Below are 26,351 nucleotides of genomic sequence, written 5' to 3' on the forward strand. Positions count from 1 at the left end.
TCTTGTGTGAAGTTTCATTACCAACTCTAATAAGAGAGAGAAACAGAGTGGAAATGCAGCACTTTGTACTGAAATCTGGGCAGGCAGGTAAATAAGGGGATGCACACCAGCCCTTCTCCAGGAGCAAATCCCAAGGGTCTCAGGGCAAAACTGCTGCAGGGTCAGAGCTGTGCTCTGAGGTTTTGGTTTTGAGGGTTTTTTAATTGATTTTGGTCACAGTCAGTAATTTTTCTGCATTAAAAACCTCCTGCTTTCTAAAAGAAATATATTATGACAGAAATATAATCTATTATGACAGCCCAGTGCCAATGCAAATTCCTGGAGAATTTTAGACAGCATGATTGCTTTCGATAGGATTTTTCCTCCTGGAGATTTAGCCAAGAAGTTTTACATTTATAATGTTAGAAATATAAGGAGAGTTCATAGGAAAACAACTCTTTTCCACCATATGGGCTTCAAGAAACCAAATTCAGTAACACTGTAGTGCTTGCACCTCTGTAAATTCTGTGTTATGTTTTCTGTAGTTTCCTCACCAAAACAAACTCGGACATTCTTTATTTTAAGGAAACAAATCAAAATTGAACAGATTTTAGGGATCACATTTTACACCTTCCCAAGAGGCTTAGATGCTTCTTTGCAATGTGTATTTTGCTGAACTAAAAAGAAAAAACTCCAATTTTTTAATTCTCAGACCAATTAGTAGAATCTCAGATAAATTAACTGATTTGGGAAATGATCCCCTTCTGTTTTGTTTTTTTTTTTTAGAAGTGACAGGGTTTGGAACCTTAAATGTTCAGTCTCTGACTTATTTCTACTTCAGATTTGGCAGTTTTGTGTTGTATCCACAGAAAGCTCAAGACCCCACACTCAGAATTTAGATTTCATTCTTTGCAGATGATTTCCACAGGTTCAGTTGTGTTTTCCTTTGCATTTTCCTACTTCATAAATACCAAAATAGATGGGGAGATTGACAAGTTACAACCTGCACTTGAGATTTGTCCCTATGAGACAGCCAGGACAGAAGGAATGAGGGAGTTTTTCTTCCCAAAAAGAAGGAAACATTCCTGGCTTTTCTTGACAAGGGTTTATTTAGCCTGAGGTTTGCAGTTTAATCTGCAGGTTCAAGAAAGGCAGAGAAGTTTTGGATTCATCCAAACACAAAATTCAATCAATTATAGGCTTACAAATGGTTGGGTAATTTCAGAATAAATAATAATTAGGTTTTCTCAGCCCTGTGGGTTTTGGGAAGGGGGGAATACAGGAATTCCATCCACTCACTCTGCCACGGGGACACGTCCAGATGAACTCGATGCGCCCGTTGATGAAGGTCTCTGCTTTGCACTCCAGATGCAGAGTTTCTCCAACCAGCAGCTTTTTGGGGGTTGCCCTCAGAGCCAGGTTCTGTATTCTGCCCTCTGCAATGGAAGAGGCAGAGCTGTGACAGCAGCACTCCTTGCACCAGCCCCGTGCAGGGTGGGATCCATCAGCTCATCCCTGATCCCACGGACACAGTCAGTCAGGAACGGCTGCTCTTCCATGTGCCGTGGCTCCAACCTTCTCATCAGCTCCACGGAACAGAGTTTCCAAAGATCACTCATCCTTTCGAGGGCGTCAACATGAGAGGATCCCCTTTTGTTGGACATCAGACATGTTTCTCCTGCCCTCTCCTGCCCAGCTCCCTTTCCTTCCTGAATGGGAACCCCAAATCCCTGAATGGGATCCCCAAGCCCCTGAATGGGATCCCCAGATCTTGCTCTTGCACATTTATCAATGCCTTAAATACATCAGCTCTGAACTTCCATCAGTGTTTTTTGTGCCCAGTACCAAAACCACCCCAGACCACTGACAGTAACCCAAGAGAGAAAAGGATTTCCTGGGTCCTTCTGAGCTGCAGAGCGATGGCCTAAGAGGTTTTGTAGGTCTGCATTCCTGATTTTAGTAAAAAATTACTCCAAAAGGGAAGAAAAAGGAGAAAGAGAGGGATTTACAGGACTTCTAGTTGGCTGCCACACAAATTTACAAGGCTGTTGTTCAAAGCTGAGTGCTGATTGTATAGAAGGATGCCACGAGCTAATGGGAATGAACTCCCAGTAAACAGAAGATAAATGAGGAGATAAAGAACATACATGGAAAACGAAAGAAAAATAAATTCTAATTGGTTTCATATAAATGCCCAGCACTCAAAAATTTAATGTTTAGTTGCTTCACATTCAGATTTTAATTATGAGCTGAAGCTCAGCTGTAAATCCAAGGGAAATGGTGTAGTAAATCACCAAGAGAAAATCTATGAAAAAGCAAAGATGTGAATCAGCGGTGTAGTGAGATTTTTATATGATGATCACACGTGGTTAATGACCAGAAGCAAAAAGAAAGCTGCTGTTTGGTTTATCCTGAACCAGCAGTTGTTTTAATGTAAATACAGCTCAATCCAAGCAAACAAAGCCTTGGTGGAGTTTGAATAAAACCCTCCTGTTTTGTACCACCTCAGCACTTGGTCATTTTTCAAAACCAGGAGTGGCTCCAATCCAAGTTCTATTGAATAGAGAAAAAAAGGAAGAATGAGTTTACTTTTAGCGTTCCAGCTCGGGCTTGCTGCAGATGCAGACCAGTGAGATCTACCAAATATAATTGAGGCTAACCAAGGAGTACCAGGCAGGAGCTGCCTGTGAAACAGAGGCTCTGTGGTGGCCCCTGGGCACTCACCCAGTCTCTGGGCCAGGTAGTAGGAGTTGAAGACGCTGCCGTTGACGTAGGCCGAGCAGGTGAGGATCCCAGAGTACACAAAGGAGTGGGAGGGGATGACAAAGCCTCTCCTGGGGTCCCACACCATCCTCTTGAAGCTGATCTCTACAGAAGAAGGGTACTGCAAGGGAACAGACAAGGAGTGAGAATTCCCATTCCCCTCAGAGCCAGGGCTTCTTGTAAATGCTTTTGAAAGAATCAAGCTGTGGCATCTGTGTTTAGAAGCATGAGGAAAAATAAGGCAAATTGCAGAAAGAGATCTGAGACCTGAGGCTTCATCATGCTTTAGCACCCATGAAGGTCAAAGCTGGAAGTGGCAAATGCACACTGAACCAGATCAGTGACTAAACAGATCTGACAAGACTGAGAAAGCTTTTTTTGCCCCGAATTAAAATCACATTAAGCAAAATTAAAAGTCTGAGTTGTGTGTCTTACCGTGAATTTCTTAATAACAAAGATGATAAATTGAGGTGGCTGGGATCTGCTTGGTATTAGTGAGAGGTACCTTTCTCTGTGCATGTTTAAAGAGAGTGCAACGATTTTAAAGTATAATGGTAACATAAGGAACTTAATTTACGGTGGCAAAGAGTCCATTTTCCACAAGAATAATAAAACGTGATAAAGCTGAACTTCAGGGTTTGGCAGCTCTGCTCCCCAATGGCTGGGGGAGGGGGGAAGAAAAAATAACCCTGCTCAGGAGGCCCTTTTCAACACCACACACAGATTAAATGTCTTCATAAAATATTCACAAATATCTATTTAAACAATCAAACAAGAAAGCGTCAATGCTGCTCGAAGGAAATCACAGTGGCTTTCCTCCCTTTGAAGCGCGTTGTCTCCTGGAGATTGAATTTGGAAGGAGAGGATGTTCTAAATTTGTCCGACGGCCTCGCTCACCTCTCCTCCCCCGTGCTCACCTCCGCCCCTCTCCCACCCCGCTTCCTCCCGGCACGGGAAGCCGCCACCTTGGCGCTGTGGAATTCCCAGCCAGGGCCAAGCCCGCGGTGCCATCCGCAGCTGGATCCCGGAGCTTCCCGAGGCGCGAGGTCCCAGCGGCTCCCGGCCCTGAGCGCTCCTTTGGGAGCTGTGCCCAACCTCTGCCTCCCTGCCCTGTGCTCCAGCTGCTTGGATGGGGAAATCTTCTGGGAGTGATTTTTTGTGGGAGAGAATTAGTGGGAGATTTCATTCCAGCAGCGAGGCTGCAGTTTGTGTTTGGAGAAATGACCGGGAATTTAGCTGGGAAGAAGGAAGAGCAGGGCTGCCCATCAATAAGGGAATAAACGTGGAGATGGGAATTCCAAGGCCAGCCTGAGGCTCACGTGATGGTTGCCAGGGTCAGCAGCACTGCTCCAGCCATGAATTTGGTGGAAGCAGGCTCAAATCAGATGGGGATGTTTCATTTTTATAGCCAAGGAGGGAAGGTGATAACACTTATGCAGCCTAAAGTGAGAACTGGAGAGGAGCCTTGTTCCCCCCTTTAATCCCTGCTGACAGGATCTAAAACCAGAGATCTCCAAAGCCATAAGGCCCCTGCTGTCCCCCTGCACCTCTACTGGGAATGTGCCAGGGGTCCCAGCAGGAGCTGGAGCACTGTCCCAGGCCCTGTCATTCCCTGTGCTGCCTCCCAGGGGAAGGGGACATCCAAGGCATGGAACTGCCACGAGGAGCAGAAGTGCTCAGACCCCTCTCTGCCATGTCCAGGGCAGCCTCATCCCTCACAGCCCCTCCAGAACAGGCTGGAAGAGGGGCACAGGATGAGCTCCCATCCCTATTAGGATTTCCCGAGCTGTCAGCCTGGCAGGGGAATGGAAAGGCACAGAATTCCTGATGTAAAATGCAGGACTGGAGCCAGGAGACCTCTGTCCTGTTGTTCACTCCGTGACAGGCTACTCTGGAGAGCAGTTCTGAAGCCCTTTAAATGAGTGAATCCATTGACTGATCAGGGCCCAGACCTTAAATTTCCATTTTTATTATCCCAAACAGCCTTGGCCTGCACAGACCGTGCTGTAACCTTGACATTCAGGTGTGACTGCTGCCAAAGGGATGGATGCTGGAGCTGTCTATTCCCAGGGCTGAAACTTGGTTTGAATTGATGAAATGAAGCAAAAATGGGCAACTGTTCTGAGGAGGTTCAAGGTATAAAGGAGAGAAGCTTTCAGAGGGCCAGGTGTTACACAAAGAATTTTGAAGAAAAATAGTGCTTTGTCATCTACCGCTGCCAATTGATGGAGGAACATCAAGCCACAACACGAGAAAAATATGTGATAAACTCAGCCTAACCCCCAAAAATCTTTGTACCCAGTTCAACAGTAACACACTGCAAGAACAGGTTCATGTTTCTGGATTTTCAGTGTCTTTGCTATTTTTTATTGGATTTACCCAGGTTTATACATCTTAATCCGTGTTTTTCCCCACTGTGTTGGCAGCCCAGACCTTGAACCGAGTTTCTCTGAAGCCACGTCTTACCTGGGTGAGCTTGGGTCTGATGTCTGGAGAGGTGACCCGGCAGGGGACAACCACTGTTTTCTTCTCATCTACAATGTAGATGATTTCAGGGTGCTCCGAGTGCATCTCCACAAATGGATTCCTGTAATCTGCAGGGAAAAGAACGTGGATTTGGAAGGGCACTGCAGAGTGAGCACTGAGCTCCCTTGGAGTCAGGACATCCAGTGACCTCCTGCTTGTGTGCAAGTACCACTGTCGCACAGGGATTAGGGCCAGTGACCAATTCCTTGGATTGAGCCTCACGCTCATCCAGAAATTGCCCAGAATGGCACATTTGTGTGCAGACACATGAAAAACTTCATGGATTACCAACTCAAGGTGCCAAGATACATCTGGGCCTTGGGAGCCCTCCTGTCCTTCATCTGGGGATATCAATGTGCATTTCTTGACTGATGACCACAGCCTTTGCTTAAGGAATGCCATGGAAATACCCAAGTGCTGTCACCTGGAATTAACCTCAGAGAATCAGCTCAGTGCAGAGCTGGAGCTCCTTTTCTCCACAGCCCACCCCAGCTTCAGCTCCAAACACACCAAGGCACAGATGGACACAGCAGAGTGGCCCTGCTGCCTTTTGTGAGGTTTGAAGCTTCATTTTAGCTCTAAAACTGGAAACTTTTTCCTTAGCAGATAAAATGTACCATGGGCTCCATCAGGGGGAGAGCAGATGTTGGTTGGGGCTGTGTGTGTGTCAGAAAGGCCACGTGTGAGGGGGATGATGGTGTTTTACAAAGGCATTCGGGGCCCTGTGCAAGGACCAGAGATGTGGGATTCGTGTGGGGAGCTGGGATGAGGGGCTGAGAAGGAGCACTGAACGTGAGGCAGATAAAAACCCCAAATCTGGATGACTCCTCTAATTTCTAGCACTGTCTTTCCATGCTGGCTTTTCCTCCACACCAGTGGTTTATTCTGGCTGTGCTTTGGAGCAAGGGCATTGCAGGAAACATTATGTGAGAGAGATTAATTAGAATTAAAACATTGGGTCTCTAATCTCCCCACATTTAGGAAGTTTCAGATACACATCTGAACTTTCTGGTCAGGCAGGCCCTGGTTCTAATCAAGCCTTGAGCTGAGAAACCTGATCTTTGAACCACAACTTTGTAGCTTGGTCCAAGCCCCAAAACAAATAGGAAATACTTATACTCCGTCCAGCGTGTCGTGCACTTTCCCAAAAATGCTAAATTCTCCTGTTGAGTCACATTATGAAAATGTGTTTAGTGTTTGTCCCTGAGCTGCTTAATCCCTCTGCAGTCTTGCTCTCCAGCTGAACCACGCTGGGAGGTATCAAATGTAACAATATTTTTGTTTTTATTCTACTTTAAAAAAAGACACTGGATAATTAAAAGAAGATCCTTGGGTTATTTGTGATAGGAAAAAGCAGAGAAAATAGATTTCTGTGTATTTGCAACAAAGGGCAAAAATGTGTCAGGGGAAATGTAATCACAATTATTTCTTGTCCTGTGGAGAAAAGGAGAGAACAAGGAATGTGCCACATGAGGGGGGATGGACAAAGGTATAGGCTGGATGGAAAAGAGTATAGGCCAAGAAGAAATTTGCTGGGAAAAAAATCTTCCTGATACCAAACTATTCACAATTCAGGAGCAAATTTTGACTGAAAAGATGGAAGCACTGAATTTAAAACTATTTCTGCCAGTATTTTTAGAAAGAATTTCAGAATAGCACTGTTTGTTTAAGGAGTAACATAAATCAAAAGAAGGCAGCTAAGAAAATAGGAAGTAATCCTAAAATGCAGGAAAATATTGAACTGTGCAATGATTGATTCATCTTAGTCAAAACAGAGTAAAATGTCTCAAAAATATTTCCTGTTCAGGGAAAAAATATAATTTTTAAACCCCATTCTCTCCTGAACTCCAAGACCCATCTCTACCAAATTTTCAGATTCACAAGAGACCTGAAATGAATCTACCTTTTTCCAGCTGCAAATAAGACAGATGTGGTGCTACTGAGTCACCTAAGGGGAAGCAGGGATTTACAGGGTGTGTGACAGAAGCTGTATTTCAGTCCTAATTGATTTTTAATAGCAGCCTGCTCCTCAGCTGCCATGTGTCCAACCAGGGGCTGCAGATAAACTATCCCAGATAAGCTACAATCTGAATTGGAAGCCAAAAGAGATAAATCTGCCCTTCTACCATCACTATTTGAAATCTCCATGGTATCTTAAAATCACCGTGCACTTAACAGCAGCAAGGGGCAGTTTCTGGGTGATAAAGCTTGGGAAAAGGAAAGGATGGCTTCAGCTGCATTGATTGTTAATCACTCGTGGGTATTGCGTCTCCTGGGCATCATTCTCACTGTGTTTTGAAAAAAAAAGAGAAAAAGATTTTCTATTTTATGGGTTCTCCTCTTTGCTAAGCCTGTGGGGTGTCCTAGAGCAGATGGCTGTGATTTGTGTTATCTCTGGGCTTTGTGTTATCTCAGTGATCTGTGTTATCTCACTGCTCTGTGCAGTTTATACCCAAGGGGGATACCTGGGGGTGGGATACCTGGGGGTGGGATACCTGGGGGTGGATACCTGTGGGAGCCACTGGGATTCCACTGGGATTGGCCCAGTCGGTCAGAGCAGGGTGCTAATAAAGCCAAGGTTGTGGTATTGATCCCAGTATGGGCCATTCACTTAAGAGCTGGACTCGATGATCCTTGGGGGTCCCTTCCAACCGGGAATATTCTGTGATTTTAGCTCCTGGTGTGAGAATGCTGCTTGTAGGGCTGTCCTGCTATAGGTTTGACATGAGAGCTCAGCCAGGAGGTGAGGGCTGTGCTTTGGCCATGAGGGAACAGTGACCCTGCAGTGACAGGGCCAGGCAGCTGCAGGGGAAGGTCAAGCACCTGGGTATGTCCCTGAGGTCAGGGAGGCTTTGTTTTCCTCCCTAACTGTGGAACTCTGTGCAAAAGGAAAAAAACAATCCCATAGAATCCCAGAATGGTTTGGGCTGGAACCATAAAGCTCATCCAGTGCCACCCCTGCCATGGGCAGGGACTCCTCCCACTATCCCAGGGTGCTCCAAGCTCCATCCAACCTGGCCTTGGACACTTCCAGGGATGGGACAGCCTCAAGGATCTCAGTCATCAAGCACTAGAGAGCCTCAGGACATGGAGAAGAGCTCAAACCTGTTGTGTCCTGCTCCTGCTCCAGCTCCAGCTGCTCCAAGCCCCCTCCTAAGCAGGAGCAAGGCAGCGTCATAGGGAAGGAGAGGCTTTCCAGCACTTTCCAGGCAGCTGGACTGCTCACTTAGATAAGCAAATATAAAGTGGCTCAGCTTTGGGGCTTAACAGAATGACAAAGAATAAATTCTGAGCTAATCAAGTGCCAGCTGATACCTTTGTTATGGTTTGTGCAGACAAAAAACCTGATCCTTCATGAAACTCCTCGGTAGTTCAGACTGACGGTGGCGTGGAAAAATGATCTGCTGGAACATCAGGAGTGTCACTGCCAGCTTTACAAACACGCTCACCACCTCCAGTCCACCAGCAATCTGTTAACTCCTTGTAACAAACTCTCTCAGAGACAGAACTTCTTGAAACAAAAGGGACTGGGTCACTTTTCCTTCAAAATGATAACCTCAGCCTCGAGGAAGATCTCCAGTTCCAGGTGGTGTAAATCAGTTGCACTCAAGTGTTGCAATCTGGAGAGCTGTGGCATGGGAAATGCTGGTGTTGTCCTCTCCACAGTCACCAGCACTGAACTCAGGGAGAATTTCTCAGCAAAGAAACCCTTTATGAAAGCAGAGTATTTCCCTGTAGCTTGGCACATCTGTTCCTCCCAGGCTGGGAAGGTGAAATGCCCTATGAATCTCACCCAGAAAGAAACACCCAGCAATTCCCAGAGGATAATTAAAAAGAATGATTTACTGTGGGCTGCAAAGCTCGTTATATGTGAGGAAAGACAAGAGCTGAAGCACGCTGGGGACTTATCAGCTGCAGCCCCAACGTGGAGGCGAGGGAAAGGCCCCTTCCCCTGGGTCTCAGACTGGATGTCTGGCTCCCAGGTCAGTGGAAGTTTGCAGGAAGCTCAGGCAGGCCAGGGTGTTGTTTTTTACCCAGCAGGGCTCAGGAGGGAACACAAACAGCTCAGCCAAGGAAGCCGTGGCAGCAGGATGGAGAAGGGAAGGGACTGTCCAACACCAGGGACAGCCAGGCTGGGAATCAGGCACGGAACACACAAAAGCAACTCAAAGGTCAAGTGTCTACAAGAACATTGTTTTCCTCCAGACAGTGAAGCCCTTCATGTTTAGATGCCCGTTGTGTCCAGGAGATCAGTTGCTGCTCGAGAGGAGCTTTGGGAGGGTCCTTCCAGCTCGGCTGGGCAATCTCAGCCGTCCCCTCACGCCTCCGCGGTGGCAGCAGGACAAAGCTCCAGGACGCGGGTCCGGGACACACACAGGACTCCCTGTGACACCTGCTCTTTGTTCAGTGTCACCTGCAGAACAGGGGCCTCTCTTCAGGGGCTCTCCGCTTGAATCCCCTTCTCAGAGGCATCACAGCCCCATCCTGCCTGAAGCTGAGGGGCTCAAACCCCTCAGCACTGCACTCAGCATGTTGCAGATTCAATCTCTCCTACATTTCTACTTCCCAGCACTGTACCCCCTGCCTGTGCCTCTGAAACCTCCTCCTGCCACACACACACAGAGGATTTTATACAGGATTTTGGGTGCTTTTCATTCCTGCACCGTGACAGCAATTTGTCTCGTGGTATTTGTCTCCCATCCAAGGCCCCGGAGTTGACATCGCCTGTCCCTCCAGGTGCTGTCAGCCCAGGAGCACGATGAGCACTGAATGGCCTTTGAGGACAGTCATTCACGGCTGTTCATGGCCGTGAAATTCCTGCACAGTCTCATTTTGCCTCTCACTTTGTTCCAGCTAAGGATAATTCTCTCGCCCTCGCCATTTATTTTCTTCACTCGGCCATGCCTAAGCTGGGGAGCCTGGGCAGAGTTTCACAGGTTCTTTAAGTTCACATTTTGACATAATCCCCATGAAGTTCGTCTTCATCAAGGTCAAAAGCAGCGAGAAGAGGTTTATAACCTGTTCTTTACAGTAATAGCAGCATTAGCTGTGCAGCGACACTTCGGGCAGAGCATTTTGGAAAGATTCACAAGGAAACAGCCTGGTCTGCTGAATTCCCCCTGGTGACCCATCAAAGCTGCCTCTAGGTACAGGAGTAACTGCTATAAAGGCACTTGTTTTGAATCTGGATCTTTGAAAATGAAAGACCTTTCCGTTTGGCAGGCCAATGAAAAGAATTGGTGGTGGAATGTTTAGATTAAACAGAAAGCAGAATATTTTCTCTTCAGGCAAAACAAAAGTGACTGCAAATCCCCCAGAAGCCAATCTGAGTCAACATGAAGCATTCTGTTTTGGTCAAATGAAATGCATTCTTCCCCTGGAGATTACTGTTAGAAACACAGGAATATTTGTAGAGGAAAAAAATATTACTCTAAAAAGTGTTACTTCAAAAATGATAGAAGCAAAATGCTTCTCGCTGCCAAGCAAATAAAGGCAAAATGGAAAGATTTCTTTTGAAAAATCCCAACAAAACACCATAGAAAAGGAGGCCTCCATGCTTTGTCTGGAATTATGTTTCAAGCAGCAGGAGAATTTATAAATTCTGACTCCTCCCACCAGATTTTAAGCAGGCTTTGACTTTGTAGAAAATATTCCCCAGTTTTATTAAGAACAGATCTCCCACCATGGGGAAGGCTCAGCAATTAGCAGCTACTGAGTGGATAAAAACCAGGAAGGAAGCAGTGGGGGAAGTGTGGGTGATTTTGGCCTTTGGACTTCCATTTAGAAATTCTTGATCCATGAGGAAGGATCGGCTCCTCTTCCTGCTGGGCTGTCAGGAGCTGTCACTGACGGTGCCAGGAACTTCTGCTGCTCCTCCAAGGCTTGTCTGCTTTAAAGTGAGACCCTTTAGGATATGATTTGAAGATAATGCCTTGAATCAGAGCTAAAAGCATCTCGATTTCCCTTGGATCTGGCCCTTATTCCCTGAGGGACAGCAGTGAGGGTGCTGCACAGGGCACAGCCTGTGTTCCGTGTGCTCTGACGCTGAGCTGGGATGTGCAGCCAAGCCCTCCCAGTGCTGCTGTGGGACAGGGACAGCCACTTTATCTGCCTGGCAGACAGCTCAGCTGCTGCCTATCTCAGCTGGCCCAGGCTCTGGCAGCAAGTGCAGCTGTCTGCAGCCTGAAAGGAAGGAGAAATGCAGCTCCAACTCTGTTCCCACTGGTAATATCTCGAGAAAAGTGAGCCAAAGCCCAGAGCTGTCACCCTGGCCCTGCAGTTCTGCTTCTCACTTTTAGATTATCTCTGTGAACTGTCAAGAGGATTAAGGAGGCAGAAATCAGCTTCAAAGAGCATCAGAACCAAAGTATGATCTCATCTGAGGGGTGCTTCCATGCACTTCCAGCCTCTTTAGATTCCTCGTGGTGGGAAAGGGCTGAGGGTGATGGGGCTGCACATCCCTGGGCTGTGCTGTGGGCGAGGAGGAGGCTGTGGCTGATGTGAACTCCACCCTGGTGCGGCACTTGGACCACCTCTCTTCACTCTTTGTAGCAGCAAGGCAGAGCTCCGGCCCTTCCCTGGAGCTGAGATGCTCCAGCAGGGAGATGCTCCAGCAGGACAAGCTGCTTGGATGCATCCCCCTTTTCCCTCTGGAATGGCCTCAGCAGGACTTGTGCTCCCATATCAATGTCTGTCTTGCTTCAAATTCGATTTCCAGCCCTCGTGCTCTGGACTTCTGGTAGGACTGCACTGTGGCTGGTGCCTCCATGCGTGCCCACATGGGCTTTAGAAGGAGCCAGAACTCTAATTTTCTGCAGGGACATCCTCTGGATTTCCCGTGTTCCTGTGAACGTCAGTGCTGAGAGCCAAATGGGTGGAAGCAAAGGAGTCCCTGAGTCCTGTGTGTTCTTGACTCACTCACACTGAGGTGCTGAAATACCAGTAGCTGATGGCTCTGGGTGGGCAGACCCTGTCAAAATGTTCACTCTTAGAATGTTTGTGTGTCCACTGGGACAAGCAGGAATTGGGGAACCCACCCCAGGCTGCTCAGGCCCTCGTGGGCAGCCAGCACTGGGCTCACACACAGCATTTCGTGCCAGCTGCAGTCGGAGGAGGTGAGACTCGTGTTTCTGCAGCAGTTATTTGAGAACCAGCACTATCATGGCCATAATTACTTCAAGAAATAAAAGAACAGCCCTGCTTTGCATAAAAGAAGCTGAAGGATGTGTGTGGCTGGCCCCACACACTGAGGAGGTGCCTCTTTTAGCCCTACAGCTCTGCCATCAGCAAATGCCATCAGGGGGTGGCAGGAATCCCAGCTTGGGAACCTGGATGAACTTTTCCAGACACTCTTTGGCAAGATGTGCCCAGCTCCAGTTACCTCGGCACTAAAGTCACACAAGGTGGAGGCAGCAGGGTTGGGTGGGCTCATTCCTTGCTCTGATCACTTGCTGAAGGGTACAGAATGTGCAGCAAACCCTTGACTGTGACACAGGGGCTGCTGGGGGATCTTGGAGCTGGGGCAGGATTTGAGCCAGGAGCTCTTCCAGCTGACACCCAGAGGACTCTGACTTTGCTGACACTGACAGCATTTCAAACAGCTGAGAGCTGCAAGTCCTGACTCGTGTCTAGACTGGAGCCTGGGGAAGCCCTTTGGGAAGGTGGAATGAATCTTTGCTTGATTTGTCTTTTTTTTCCTCCTTCTCTAAGCCATGTTAAATTTTATATGTGCCCCAGTGCCCTGCTTTCAGCTGGGAATGATACCTGTGTGTGTATATAGGACAGGAAAGGCAACGAGGTATTGGAAAACGTGGGATGTGGGACCTGGCATGATGTAAAAGATACGGAATAAGGAGTGGATGTGGACCTGGTTTTGTCTGGGATAGAGTTAGTTTTTTCTAGCTGGAGCAGTGCTGTGTTTTGGATTTAATGTAAGAATGAAGTGGATAACACACCAAGGGGACCACTGCCAGGAGGACTGTCTGCATTTCCTCACAGCTTGCCCTTTCCCTTGGCACAGGGATCCCAAAGGCTGGAATAAATGAGTGTATTCCTCACAGGGAGGTATCCCTTGGTCAGGAGGGGTAACTGCACAGGGCAGATGGAAGCAGTTGCCGTGTCTGGGTGGCTGTGGCAGCATTTTCCACGGAGCTGCTCTGCCCATCCAGCCCCACAGTGTGGGACCAGACACTGCCTTTCCCTGCAGAGAGTATCCCTCGGAGCTGCGATGGAATTCACGCAGTTAAGAACTCCCAACTCTTCCTGTTCCAGCCCTGGGCTACTCTGTATTTCCAACAAGGAGATGGGCAACAGGAGAAGGGGTTGTCTTCCTCTTTCATTAAGATCCTTGGGGCTTGCAGCTGCAGCGGGAGGCAGAAAAGGCTTCGGGAACAATTAATTCAGGATGAAGCTCCTGAGCTGTGCCTCCCTCAGTGCCGGAGCTGAGGGGTGGCAGCTGTCAGGGTCCCCCCTGGCCCCGGGGATGTGCAGAGTCACGGCTCCACCACCCCACAGGGAGAGCTGCGAGTGCCAGGTCCTGCCAGAGCCCACAGACCCCACCAGGGAGGCTGGAAAAACAGGAGCCAGCACAGGAAATAATGGCCAATAAGCAGGGCTTCCGACACAATCATGTTCTCATTTCGGTGTCAAGCAGCCGGCCAGGAATGAAGGGAAAAATACCATTCCCCTTCCTTTTTTGGCAATAATGGCTTGTAACCTCAGAGGAATCTCCAGCCTTCAGGGGCTGGCTCCACATTTTCTCCCTCCACCTGGCTCAGCCTCACAAACACCCTGCTGAGCACTTGCTGTCTCCACAAAACATCCCCAGAGATGAGCTTTGGGTCTCACCCCTGTCTGGAGCTCCCAGGGATCTGTGAGTTCCCTCCCTTGGAGACAGCTGATGGGTTTCTCAGTGCTGCCCAGACACTGTCACAGCAATTTCCTTCAAAAGGCACATTTAAATATTGAAGAAAGCCATAGGTGTGCTCTGAACTCCTTGTTTAAGTCCAGAGCAGTTTCCTCGTCCCCAGGAGAGCCTGCTGGCTTCCAACAAATATCCACAGGAATTGAATGGGAGGAAGAGTGTGCCCTGAGGACAGACCCATGCTGAGGTATAAATAGCTCCTTTTCACGGGGCCAAGCAGCTTCCTCAGCCTGGCAGGCCAGATCCCAGCAGGAACCTGCAGCTTCTGCGCTCAGAAGAGCCATGCTTTGGGGTGCACAGGACAAGCTGGACCATTTTCCACTCATTTTCCTTCCATGACTTTTCAAGCACAGGAAAGCTCTGAGTAAGAGCTCTCAGAGCAGGGAGGACACGGGACACAATTAAAGTGCACCTGAGAGGGTGATTTTGTGCTGTTTGTCAGCAGGGCCTTGGCACAGCAGTCTCAGCAAGCAGGAGGACATCCTGCCATTTTTTTAGATCAGCTCTGTTCCAAGAGCATCCCCGGAGAGGTTTTTCATAACTTGGGATATTTTCTTCAGGAAAGTGCTCAGGCAGTCCCAAAAGATCCACGACATTTCCTGCACGTGCTCCTGCCACAGAGTAATGAAGGGCTGGGTAGGCAACCAGGGCACTGAATCAGGGGAGAGAATTGAGTTTCCTGGAGTGTGGGACGGCTGGGTTAACAATGTTGGACCTGGGGCGTCTGAGCTGGGTGTAATGGGAAAAGGAAACAGCTCAGCACAAGAACCAGGGTGGATAAAGCAACCAGAGCACCAAGAAAAAAGCAGAGAAAGGAAGTAGAAAGGGAGAAAAAAAATGACTTCAGGAATTAAGAAGTAACACCAAAAAGCCACTTTCCAATTAGAGGAAAACTTGCTGGGAAAGCAGGACAAGGGTAGAAAGGGACTCTTTTCAACAGGCAGGAAAGTGTCACCCACATGAATCGAGCAGGTGTGTTCACCTGGAGGTGCAAAAGCTGATTTTAGCTGTGTGGGCATATCAGAGTCCCTTGGGGGATGGAAGTCACTCCTTGTGTTGGCTCACCGTCATTAGCAACACCCTGAGACCCTGAGTCAGAGCTGCCCAGCAAAGATTTACGTTTTCTGGAAGCGTAGGTTTGCAGCACTCTTCAAATACCATCAGACAAACTCACTGCCTTGCCAGCATTTGTGTGAGTAAGAGGATTCAAAGAACCACATTTTAGCGTTTACTAGGAAAATGAAATGAATTCATCCCCATGAGCATTTGTGGGGTAGCGAAGGCTGAGCCCATCCGGCACCAGAGGAGTTCGTGTCATCCCCTATTCAAGGCACTAAAAGTCAGCTCCTTCATCTGAGGATTCACAATCTCAGCTTGGAAGATTCAAGATGATTCAGTGTTTAGTAATGCATTTGTCAAGTAGATTTGAAAAAACCCCAGCATTTGGGGGGAATATTCAAACAAAAATTCCCATTATTGGAATGGCTGTTCAATAGGTTGCATTCACTCAACCACAGAGGACCATGCTCCTCTGAAGTTCCTGCTGCCATTTATTCTTGGATCTGAGCTCGATGATTCTGACACGTGGGGGAGAGGCAGCTCAAAGGGAACCAAAATGAGCAATGGGATATTTTTTACAATGAAATACATCCAGTGCAGTCTGGTAGGGAATGTCTCACAGATGTGAGGACAAAGCAGTACATAAATGTGTAGGAGGGAAGGAATTACAAAGAATCCTGTTGGGAAGGTTCATGCCTGGGGAGGAAGGGAAAGAGAGAGGGCTTGGGCATTCAGGATGAATCTTTAGAAAAGCACTGTGACAGCAAAACCCTTTAGGATTGAAGAATTCAGTCTTGAAAGGAAAGGATGTTTAAGGAAGTCGGTGGATCTGTTACTTGGGACACTAAAATGATGGGAGAATCCAGCATTCCAATCCTGGAACTGAACAGGATGGGTGATCTCTGGTTCTCACATCCATGTCCCTGAGAATTCAGCTGGCATGAAAATCCGGCTGCCATGAGAATCCACCTATATTTGGTCTGTTCAGAGTGTCAGAGCTGCTGCTTCCTCCTGGGTCAGCGGGGAGGTGGGATCTGGGAGAGCCCCTGCATTGCTGGTTCTGCCTCACACAGCTCCCACAGCCGAACACAATTTAAAAAAATTGGAATTCTTACCTTGGACAAAGACGTAGATCCTGGCCACAAGCCCCTGGTGCTCGGGGGTGCTGTTGAGGGCACAGCTGAGGTACCCGGTGTCGTTGGCCGTGGCTCTCCTGAGGACGAGCTGGCTGCAGCTCAGCCCGGTGACATCGCGGCAGCCGCTCACGTGCACCCGGGGGTTGTCCTCCCTCAGCTGCCAGCTCACAGACGGGGCTCCCCTGCCAGCACAACACACCCAAATCATACAGGATTCAGGCAAAATTGGGCCTTCCTTCAGGCTAGTTGTTCCCAGTGCTCCTACCCTTGTCATTCCCAAATAAATGGTAAAAGTCGTCGGGTGTTTGCACTTCCACCCATCAGAAATTGAGCTGGATCACCCCACGCTGTTCCTCAGAGCAGGGGACATTCCTGAAATACTCCCTGCAGCAAGCTCCTGGAGAAAAGTTTAATTTCTCTTCTGACACACTGCCTGAACACAAGTTTGTTTTTACAACACTGTATTTTAGCCATTTCAAACATTAGAAAGCATCAGGTAAAATTATATGTTTGTTCCAGGCGGAGGACTTTGCATATTTTAACAGCTAAATTAATGTATATTTTCTTGCACCAAGTCTGCATGGGGAGAGGAGGATATTTATGTAATTTCCCATCACCTTTCTTGCTTAATCAGCAGTGGCTCAGTCTTGATTTTTGTGAAGGCCTTGGAACTAACCAGGTTAAAAATCTGGGAATATCTGCTCAGGACACTTTTTTCCCAATTCCCCTTGTGACAGCAGCCAGAACATCGAGCCAGGAGGGCAGAGGATGCACATTCCACCCAGCCGACCCCTCTGCTGCCGGATCTCCGAGCACAGCTCATGGCCAATGCAATTCCATGGAGTTCAGGCCAAAAAGCAGGGCCTGGGTGTCACCTGCTGCAGGACCCAGGGCTCCCAGCTGGTCCAAGCCACAGCTGGACGTGCTGGTCCTGCTGTGCTGGAAGCACCAGGCCATGGCAACAGGAGCTCCTGCAGCTCCCTCTGAGGGCTCTGGGGATGGACCAGAGACACCACACAGGCCTATGAGATGAAGATGATGAGGGTTTCTGTAGCAAACTGGTTTTCAGTGTGGAAACTGGTGGGTCAGGGGGGTAATCACCCATGGATTTTGCTGGGGTAGAAGATGGTGTTAGAGAGAGGGAGCTCTGTGTGTGTTTGCAGAGGAGCCACTCTTCCCCAGAGCAGGGGGCTGGCTCCCCCCTCTCACTCTCTGAATACCCACTGGCATTTGCTGAGCTGAGGAAGGAGAAAGAAGCCCTGGATTTTCCCAGCTGAGAGTTGCCAGGGAGAAATCCGGTCTAGACACACTGACCCAGGACCGAGGTAGTAAGGCCCAGAGTGGCATCTGTGTGAAATTCCCAGCTAGCCAATAACTCCAGTGGCCTGCAGTGGGGCAATAGGTGCAGTCAGAGCATGTCTGCCAGGACATCCAGGGACATTTCCACAAACATCCTCTTGGCCCTCGTTCCCGCCCGTCCCTCTGTCGCCTTCCTGCAGAGGAGGCGGACATGGAGCTGAGCTCTTGAGGTTATTCCCAGCACAAAGCTGAAGGAGAGCACTGGGAAAAGTGGGAATATCCTTTCTGGTGAGCAGCCTCGCCCTCGTTCTCGGATGCTCTGGTGGCTTGGACAGCCCTACCCCACGTCAGAGCAGCTTCCTGTCCCTTCCGAGCACCCCGAGCTCTGTCCCCACCTTACCCACGTCATTAGTGACTCCAGGACTGGGATTCCTGGCCCGGAATAGGGAACAGAGCCAGTTCACATGGAGACACGGCTCCCAGCACGTCACTGTGTCCCTGCCCCTCCTCACCCACACCCACCCTGGTGTCCATCGGCGCCAGAATTCTGCTCTGGTGGCCCTGCAGGGCAGCATTGGGATTTCACACCTGTGCTTCCTTAAATCTGCCCACTTTTCCCCCCTACACACTTTATCCCAGTGGAAGGTGAAGCCTTTGCCTGTTGCTTTGGGATTTTCACACATCTGGCAGAGGGGAGTGGCAGCAGCAGCTTCGGCCCCAGTACCACAAGCCAGGAAATCTTGGCCAAGAACCTCAAAAGCCTGGAGCTGAGGGGAGGAGGGACATTCCCACATACCTGCCAGGGCTGCTGCCTCCTGCTGTGCCCCACACAGCCCAAATGCCTCTGGAAGCACAAAGAATTCCAGAGCTCCCCAGGGGCAGGAGCTAACCTGTGAGTGTGCAGAGGGGGCAGGAGGGCAGACATCCCCAGAGGGGCTGATCCAGGGAATCTTGCATTCAGAAACCACACTTCCCTTCTATTCCCAGCTCCTGCATGACCTGAGCCAAGGAGCTGAAGTGCTCCAGGCCCTGATCCCGTGTTACATCCCATGCTCACATCCTGTTGTGCTTCTCAGACCTTTCATGGGGATTTCTTGCTTTGCATCCATAAAGCAACGTGGGACTGAAGTGCTAACAACTCCTTCAGCTATTTATTCATCTGGTGGTATGAGAAAAGTAGGGTGCTCCTCCAGATTAAAAAGGTGGTGGATGGAGCACTGCTGGGAAATGCTAATTTAATTGGCCTGGGGCACTCCAGGGACCTCGAGTCCACACAGGTTTTATGGAGAGCACCACTGAGATGTTAAAGGGCTGCTTAGACTTTATTGCCATCATGTTTGCTGTTTGCCAAGCTAAAAATACCACTGGAAGGTTGCTCTGACCTCCTACGCCACATGGCAAGCCGGAGGTATTTGGAAAAAAGCTGCCTTACACTCCAGGAGAGATCCCAAATTTACACAGGCTGAGTCCATTCACCTTTCTCTACAACAAAGAATTAAATCGTCTGGGACAAAAATCAGAGGAGATGTGTCACCATAACCTAAGGCTTAGATTCCCCTTCCCACTGCTTTTTTTTACTGCTTTCAGTAACTTCTGTTGCAGGAAACCATCCAGGCAGTGGCTCCAGCCAAGGGAACCTTGCAAGAAGGTGTAAAAACAATGTGTGTGTGTGAGAGAGAGAAATTGTGAGAGTTTGTGTTACCTTCAGCCTTCTCTCCTGCAACGCTCTCAGAAAAAAACCTGAGGAGCAACCTCTGGCAGCAGCAAAGTGTAAAAATCCCCCTCAGAACAAGCAGCACCTCCATCCACCTCAGTCCAAGGCCTTTTGTGGGACCCAGCAGCTGCTGTGTGTTGTGGCACAGCACAGTGCTCTGGGTGTGCTTCTTCCTCGTGTGTCAGCTGCATCCCCATCCCCAGAGCATCCTCTCCCTGTCATCACCCAAAATCCTGCTGGTCCTTGCATGGCTGGTGGCACACCTTGTGCCAGGACTGAAGAGCTGCTGTCTTTTACAGCATCAGCACTTGGGGTTTTCACAAGTCCTGGTTAAATTTGATTTAAAGGACAGGTTATGTTTGAACAGGTTGGGTCTTTGAATGTGCACACAGTGACTGCTGCTTATTTAAGTGTCTGTGATGGGTAGGTGGTGGCTCCTGGAGATCTTGTTTGTCATTTCCTCATGGACAGGGAGCAAAGGAGTGATTTTAGCTGCAGAGGAGCTGAATCTGCCCCTTTTCCAGAGAGGATTTCCAGCCATGTCCTCAAGCACGGTACATCCCGCTCCCATGAGCTCTCCCCTGTGCTGACTCAGGGCTTTGCCTTGGCCCCTCTACAACACGAAGAATTCGGCCAAGCTGACCCCAGACTCTCCTCCCTGCTCTGTCCCAGCCCGTCCACCTCCTTCTGCACAGCCCCAGCTCCCAGCTGGCCGAGCATCAGGCTCTGCTCTGTCCTGGAGCTCTGCTGGGCCAAACCAATCAACACAAGAAACGCAGAGTTCTGGAGCAATCCTTACCAGCATTTGATTTTTAGGGTGTCTCCTGGTGAGATGACGATGTGGTCCTTTGAAATGCTCAGCTTTGGTTTCTGAAAAAGCTCTTCCTCAGGGAGACCTGACCCAAAAAAAGAAGGAACCATCATTAGTTCAGACGGGCTATTCACTGGCGTCAGGGCAGCACAATGCACTCGGGACAAGCTCTTTGTTTTGTAAATAGTTCCTAATTTGGGGGCCCACACAGTGCTGCATTCATCCCGTGCAGTTCAGCTGAGTGGGGTTGGTCGGGAGGTGCCCCCAGTTTGGTTTTGTTCCCTTTATTCCTCTCTCTCTTTTCCGACGCTGAGCGCCTGCGTTTGTGCCAACAGTGTTCCGAGCCAGCTTTATTACTGAATTATTGCAGATTTAGGAGAACAGAGTTGTGTCAAAAGGATTTTGCACGCATATAAAAGTGGAAGGAGTCAGGTGCTTGGGAAATAATTCGATGGGTGAGCTCATACATTACATTTGAATCAATGGGAGGAAACAATAATTCTGGGGAATTATTATAATGATTCTGGGATCAGCATTCCCAAATCAGCATTCCCAAATCCTGTGTGTGAGCTGAACCCCAGGCTCGGTGGGCACAGTGGTTGGGGTGATGCTCCCAGGGGACTCTGTGACTCTGTCAGGTCTCTGGTGACAAGGGGCATTAATGACAGCAGTGACAAAGGTCTCTCTCATCATCTCCTGGCCCAGGAAATGTCTCCTGCCTGTGGAACTGTCCCCAGGAGAATCTGAGTGTACACCTACAATGAGACAACGTTCAGAAAGTGAAACTGAGAAGAACCAGAAGCAGAGGCTGGCCAGGCTGGTTGCTTTGTCCAAATTCAAAGCAACATAATCAAGGAGAGGAGAAACCAGGCTCAGATAAGGATCTCCACTTCCAAAGCTCTGACATTAAAGTCGTGTTTTCTTTCCCCTCCTGCTCTTCGAATCTCTCCTCCTTTGCCTCGCACTCGATAAGCCAGAAATCCTCACTGGGCTCCCAGCACAGGCATTATTTGCAGCAGGGAGGGAGATAACATATCTAGCAGAAACACCAGGCTTTAACTTTTCAACTGCACAAAGCAGTGATTTTCCTGCCTCCTCCTCTCTACTCTCATCTCTTTGCTGCTTGATTTCAGTAAATGCTCTTTGCCTGGCATCAGTGTGGGCAGTGACTCGCTCCCGCTTTGGAGTCTGGGGCTTCTTCTGGGAGCCCGTGGAGTTCCCGTCAGGAACTCAGTGGAGGGCAAGTAATCTCATGGCACCCCAGAGTCCTTCCAGAGGGGATCCTGCCCAGACACCACGGTGCTGGACTCCCCTTGGAGCCACTGACCCGTCCTACAGACTCTGGCTGGGGCTTTGAACCGGTCCTGGCCACCAGAGACAGATCCAGCCCGCTCCCCCCCTGCTTTGGCAGCTCCATCTCCAAAGTCCTTTGCAGAACAAGAAGTTGGAGTCTGGCCAACACAAACTCCCTCCAGTGGCTCTGTGTGACATTATTTAGCACCTCCAAACTGCCATTCCATGGAATGCTGGAGAGGCAGAGTAGCCAAGGGGCTGCAGCCCCGCAGTTCCCATTTCTTTTGGGAAGCACTGCTGTTCCTAAACCCCCTCAGGACGGCGCACGCAGGGAGCAGCACCACACTGAGCTGAGAACCAGCAGAAAAAGCCCCAGACTCTGCAGGAGGAGACACTGCCAGGCCAGTCCATCCTTGCTCTTGGCTCCAAGTCCCCTCTGGATTCCAGACAGAGCCAGTTCCCACCGGGAATGGGCTGAGCTTTGGCACAGGTTCTTCCATGGTGCTGAGGTATTTCACAGCCCCTCCAGACTGACTGTGCTGAGCTTTGCAAAAATGCTCCAGGATATGGCCAACAGCTTCAAATTTGTCTGTCAAGTGCCATTAATTTGCCAGCTGAGGGGGGTTTGGGTCCCCGTAGCTCTTCCAGGATCTGCTCTGGGCTGTTGATGCCGTTACTTCAGCCAGGACTTAGAAAATCCTGGGGTTAGAAATAAGATTATTTCTCTCCTCGTGTGCCTTCAGTTGTTCTTAGGGCTTAGGGGGTCTCAGCTGGTGTCTTGAGCTGGGCTTTTGACCAGCCTGGATTGTAGCTCTCATGGGCAAGTGTGGCACTGTCAGAGGGTGTGGGGTGAGAGCCTGAGCTCTGTTCTGACTGCAGAGTCCTTGGGCTTTTACAATACTTGACACCGTTTTTGCTAAAAGAAAGAAAAGTATTTTTCAATTATTCTGTTTTTGCTCCTGAGTTACTTCTTGCCCAAAGTTTATTTTGGCTTGGGGAGATAAAGAACAGAATAAACAAAGTGGAATTTCAGTGCTTTTCTACCCCACAGAGGACAGGAGGAGAAATTCCTGTGCCACACACACATCTGGTCTCTGCTGGCAGGTGACAGAAGGTTTGTATGAACACAGCCCGTGCCCCTTCTGCCACACCAGAGCTGAGTGGGCTGGGAAAAGAACATTTTGAGGGCGGAACAGAGAGAGTAGTGAGGGCAAGGTCAGGCTGTGCTAGGGCAGGACACCTAATGCCGAACTGGCAGAGTCACACCTCACAACATTCCTAACCTCCCCATGTCCCGTTAGAGCTAGACTTGAGTTTTTGGAGGCAAAGCTGGGGACAGCCCCAGGGTGTGTTGCAGGAGGAGAAAGGGATCTGCTCCACTTTCATATTTGTTGTCTGTGTTTGAGGAGATTCATGCTTTTAGCGAGGCTTTAGGATGCTGCAAGGGAGGACCAGGCATGGTCCTGGCAGTGCATCCCCCCTTTTCCACAGCCCTGCTCCCCAGCTTTTTTCCCTAAACCCAGGACCCACAACCTGCCCAGGGTGGGGTGGGTGACCTGCTGGGCTGAGTCCTGCTGAGGCTGAAGTGCTCTGAGTGCACTGTTCAAATTGCAATGCCCAAGCCCAAAAGAACATTGTCCTCTCCTCCCTGTTAAGTAATTCTGGCCCTGCTCCAGGGCTACGAGGGACATAAAATTAAAAACGAGCACTCATTACTGTGTAATGACCATGGCAAAGCTCCTTGTGAGGGCCACAGGGAAAGTCCTTGGTGCCACAGCTGTCCCTGCCATTCCCTGTGGAGCTGACCCTGCTCCTGTTGAGCTCCTGGTGCAGCCTCCTTCCACAGATCCCTGGCATGGTTTGGGATGAGAGGCTGGAGTGATAATCCTGCAGGTTTGGCAGGGAGCTCGTTGCCTCCTGCAGAGCTACAGAAAGGTCTCAGCACCACATTCCCCTCTGTGAGCCAGGGGGAAGGACAGGCTCCTCCTGGGAAGGGAACATCTACTCGGGCTCTTCACATCCCAGCCCTGCCTTGGAGCCAACACAAATTGGCTCCAGCAAGACAAGAGCAGCATCTCCAGGATAAAGATGCCCCTGGAAAGAGCCCCAGGTGAGGACAGGGCCTCTGTCCAGAGCCTCCTGCACCATTTCTGACTCTGGGAGTGTATTCCTACCTCCAGCTCAGCCTTTAACATTCTGCTCTCGGCAGCAAAAACCGCAAACACAGCACAACCACAAATCCTCGGGAGTGAAATGTGAAAGGTTGACTGATACATTATCCAGGGGAGAAAAATATATTGAAAACTGCTTTTCCTGGGATAATCTGATTTTGCAGCACGGCCAACATTAAACACGAGAGGCTCCCCAGGCAGAGGGTAATGGGTGACCTCCCTCACCTCTCTGTCAGATGGTTTCCAACTCCATCTCACTTGGCACGGGGAGATCCCTCCCACGCACAGCCTGATGCTCCATCCTGGGCCCAGCAGTGAGCAGGGATAAAAAGTATTTTAAATCTCTGTTCCTTATTGTAAGAGCCTTCCTCCAGGCATCCTCTGGGCACAGCAGCTCTCCCTGGCAGAGCCCTCACAGACGGCTGTGAGCCTGGCCCTGCCTCGGTGTCGCTCAGTGACAGCTCAGGCAATGTGATACCTGATTAAGGGATCCAGGGATCCCCTCTGGCCACGGGCAGAGCTGGGGGACAGAGCCCACACAGCCCCTGCTTAGGATGATGAGGAAATAATTGCTGGGCAGAGCAGAGGGTGCTGTGCTGGCAGCGAAATGAGGCAGGTTAGAGCAAGGGTTCTGCCAGGGCTTGGGCACACAAATAGCTTTTTGCACATGGGTGAACTCCTGGGACTGTTCATGTGTGTAAAGTCCCTCTTGACCAGAGAGCCGGGCCCTGGGCACCTCAGGGAAAGGACCCCTGGAAAGGACTGGAAGTCAGAGTTTGGAGCTGATTTGAGTCAGGGAAGGAGGGTGACAGACACACAACATTTAAAACCTGTTTTGTCACTGCTGAGGATACTCCTGTGAGCTGTGCTTGCCTGGCACAGGAAATCCAGGAGCTCCAAGAGCCCTGTGGAATCACCGGGAGCTGTATGGACACCACACCTTGCCCTGGTCACCAGTGAGAGGTGAGCACCAGTGACTGGGATGGTGCAGAGGCAGAGCTGTCCCCTCCCCTCCTGCCAAACAACTCTGTCCCTGCAGCAGAAACGACACCAGGGAAATGCCAGTGTGCTCCCCTCCGAGCTGCCAGGGCCCCTCATCACAGGCACAGTGTGAGCACACCTCAGAATGAGCAGGTGCCCGTGTCAAAGGGTATTTTCATGCTTCCATCCCCAAGGAAATCTAGTTTTGCTGGAATTGGAGAGCTCAGGGATTCACTGAAAAGCTGTGTGTGTTTAAACCAATGGCCTGCAATCATCTTAGGATTTATTTCAAGGTTACCCCCATGGAAAGAGAGGACACCACAGCACTGCCAGCATTATTGGATCACAAGCCTTGCAATATTTGGGGTGTTTATTAAGTCTTCAGCTCCTGGAATCAGCTTTCCCTTGTTATACTCCAGTGATTTTCTATTCTTTTTAAAGGTTTAAAAAGACAGCAGCAAATGACTAAAGAGACCCATCTCCACCCCTCTTTTTGTTGTGGATTTGGACATAGGATTTTTGATTCTCCTAGGCATTAATGAAATGTTTTGTGCTCTCTATTCATGATGCAAGATCTCCTAAATGAAATGTTATTGGTCCCACTGGCTTTCCCAGCAGAGGAGAAGGGAGGCTTTTGTGGGGAAGGTCTTGGCTGTAAGTCAGAGATAAAACTTCCAATTTTTGTCTTTTCTGCTGGCTGGTGAGCTCTGTGTGGAGGCACTGATGGGAGCTGAGGCAGGGCAGAGGCTGCAGGTGGGGAATGTGTAGGTCGGAATCCTTTGGGGAAAACCCCTCTAGACCTAATGTGGTTTGAGTGCCTCTCTGCCATTTCCTGTGCTCAGGGAGCTGCTTTTGATCAGATTATTTGCTCTCTCAATTCTCCGTGTGTCTATTGAGGGTAATAATTTGTCTGTGACGATTTAAACCCTTCATCTTTCCCTGTGCATCTCCACTGTGCTAAGCCACCTTTCCTAGAGGAGGAGGTGAGTAGGGGTTCAGTCTCTCACAGCCTCTTGCCAGGACTCTCTCCCTTGCCTGCTATTCAGGCTGAACTGTTTTTAAGGAAAATGGTTCATCAGCTTTTAAAGATTTTCTATTTCCTTTGTTTGTTTAGGGGGAATGCTTACTAGAGGCCTCTCTTCCTGTGGTTTTCCACCTCAAAATAACCAGGAATCCCCCAGGGTGGCCCTGCTGTGGGTGGGCACAGAGCTGACAACCTCCAGGCCAGAGCCAGAGCTTCCCTTCCTACAGAAGCCAAAGAAGTTCATCCAAAATTAAATTAACAATCGCAAACTCATCAGGAGAGATGGCAAAGATTCCTTCAGGATATTCAAATGCAAGTGTTAACCCAAGAGTATCTCTGGCAAAGCAACAGGATTCCTGTTCCCATTGATTTTCCCAGCCAGGGAAGGCAGGATTTGCTCAGCTGAGTCACAAGAGAGGGGAGCAGTTCCCACCCATTCCTTGCTGCCTGCTGCCAGTGGAAGCTGTGTGAAGCTCAGCCAGGGGCAGCAGTTGGGGGGTAAATGATCTGAAGTGACAACAACAAAAAATTAAATCATTAGTCTGGAGCGGGGAGACATCAACAACAGCGCAGTAAAAACAACTGCTAAGTGGAGAAAGTGTTTGGAGATAAGATATGGCTTTGGCCCAGCTTTTGGGATTTGTTCCTACAAGGCTTTTCCTCACCTGCAGA

At 49.3% G+C, this 26,351-nt stretch overlaps 1 protein-coding gene across 3 annotated transcripts in view; it reads right to left on the reverse strand.

Moving 5' to 3' along the window:
- LOC103617932 (vascular endothelial growth factor receptor kdr-like) overlaps positions 1-26,351 on the reverse strand; it is a 122,827-nt gene that overhangs the window by 70,382 nt on the left and 26,094 nt on the right. For all 3 annotated transcript variants that reach the window (XM_017737571.1, XM_017737570.1, XM_008636283.2), the window contains exons 2-6: positions 20,199-20,295; positions 16,366-16,568; positions 5,209-5,336; positions 2,704-2,863; positions 1,279-1,415 (exon numbers count right to left, since the gene is read on the reverse strand). In XM_017737571.1, coding sequence (XP_017593060.1) covers positions 1,279-1,415; positions 2,704-2,863; positions 5,209-5,336; positions 16,366-16,568; positions 20,199-20,295 — 725 coding nt within the window. The remainder of the gene's footprint in view (positions 1-1,278; positions 1,416-2,703; positions 2,864-5,208; positions 5,337-16,365; positions 16,569-20,198; positions 20,296-26,351) is intronic.

Source organism: Corvus brachyrhynchos, unplaced genomic scaffold, assembly GCF_000691975.1.
Source record: "Corvus brachyrhynchos isolate BGI_N302 unplaced genomic scaffold, ASM69197v1 scaffold346, whole genome shotgun sequence".
Taxonomy (NCBI): Eukaryota; Metazoa; Chordata; class Aves; order Passeriformes; family Corvidae; genus Corvus; species Corvus brachyrhynchos.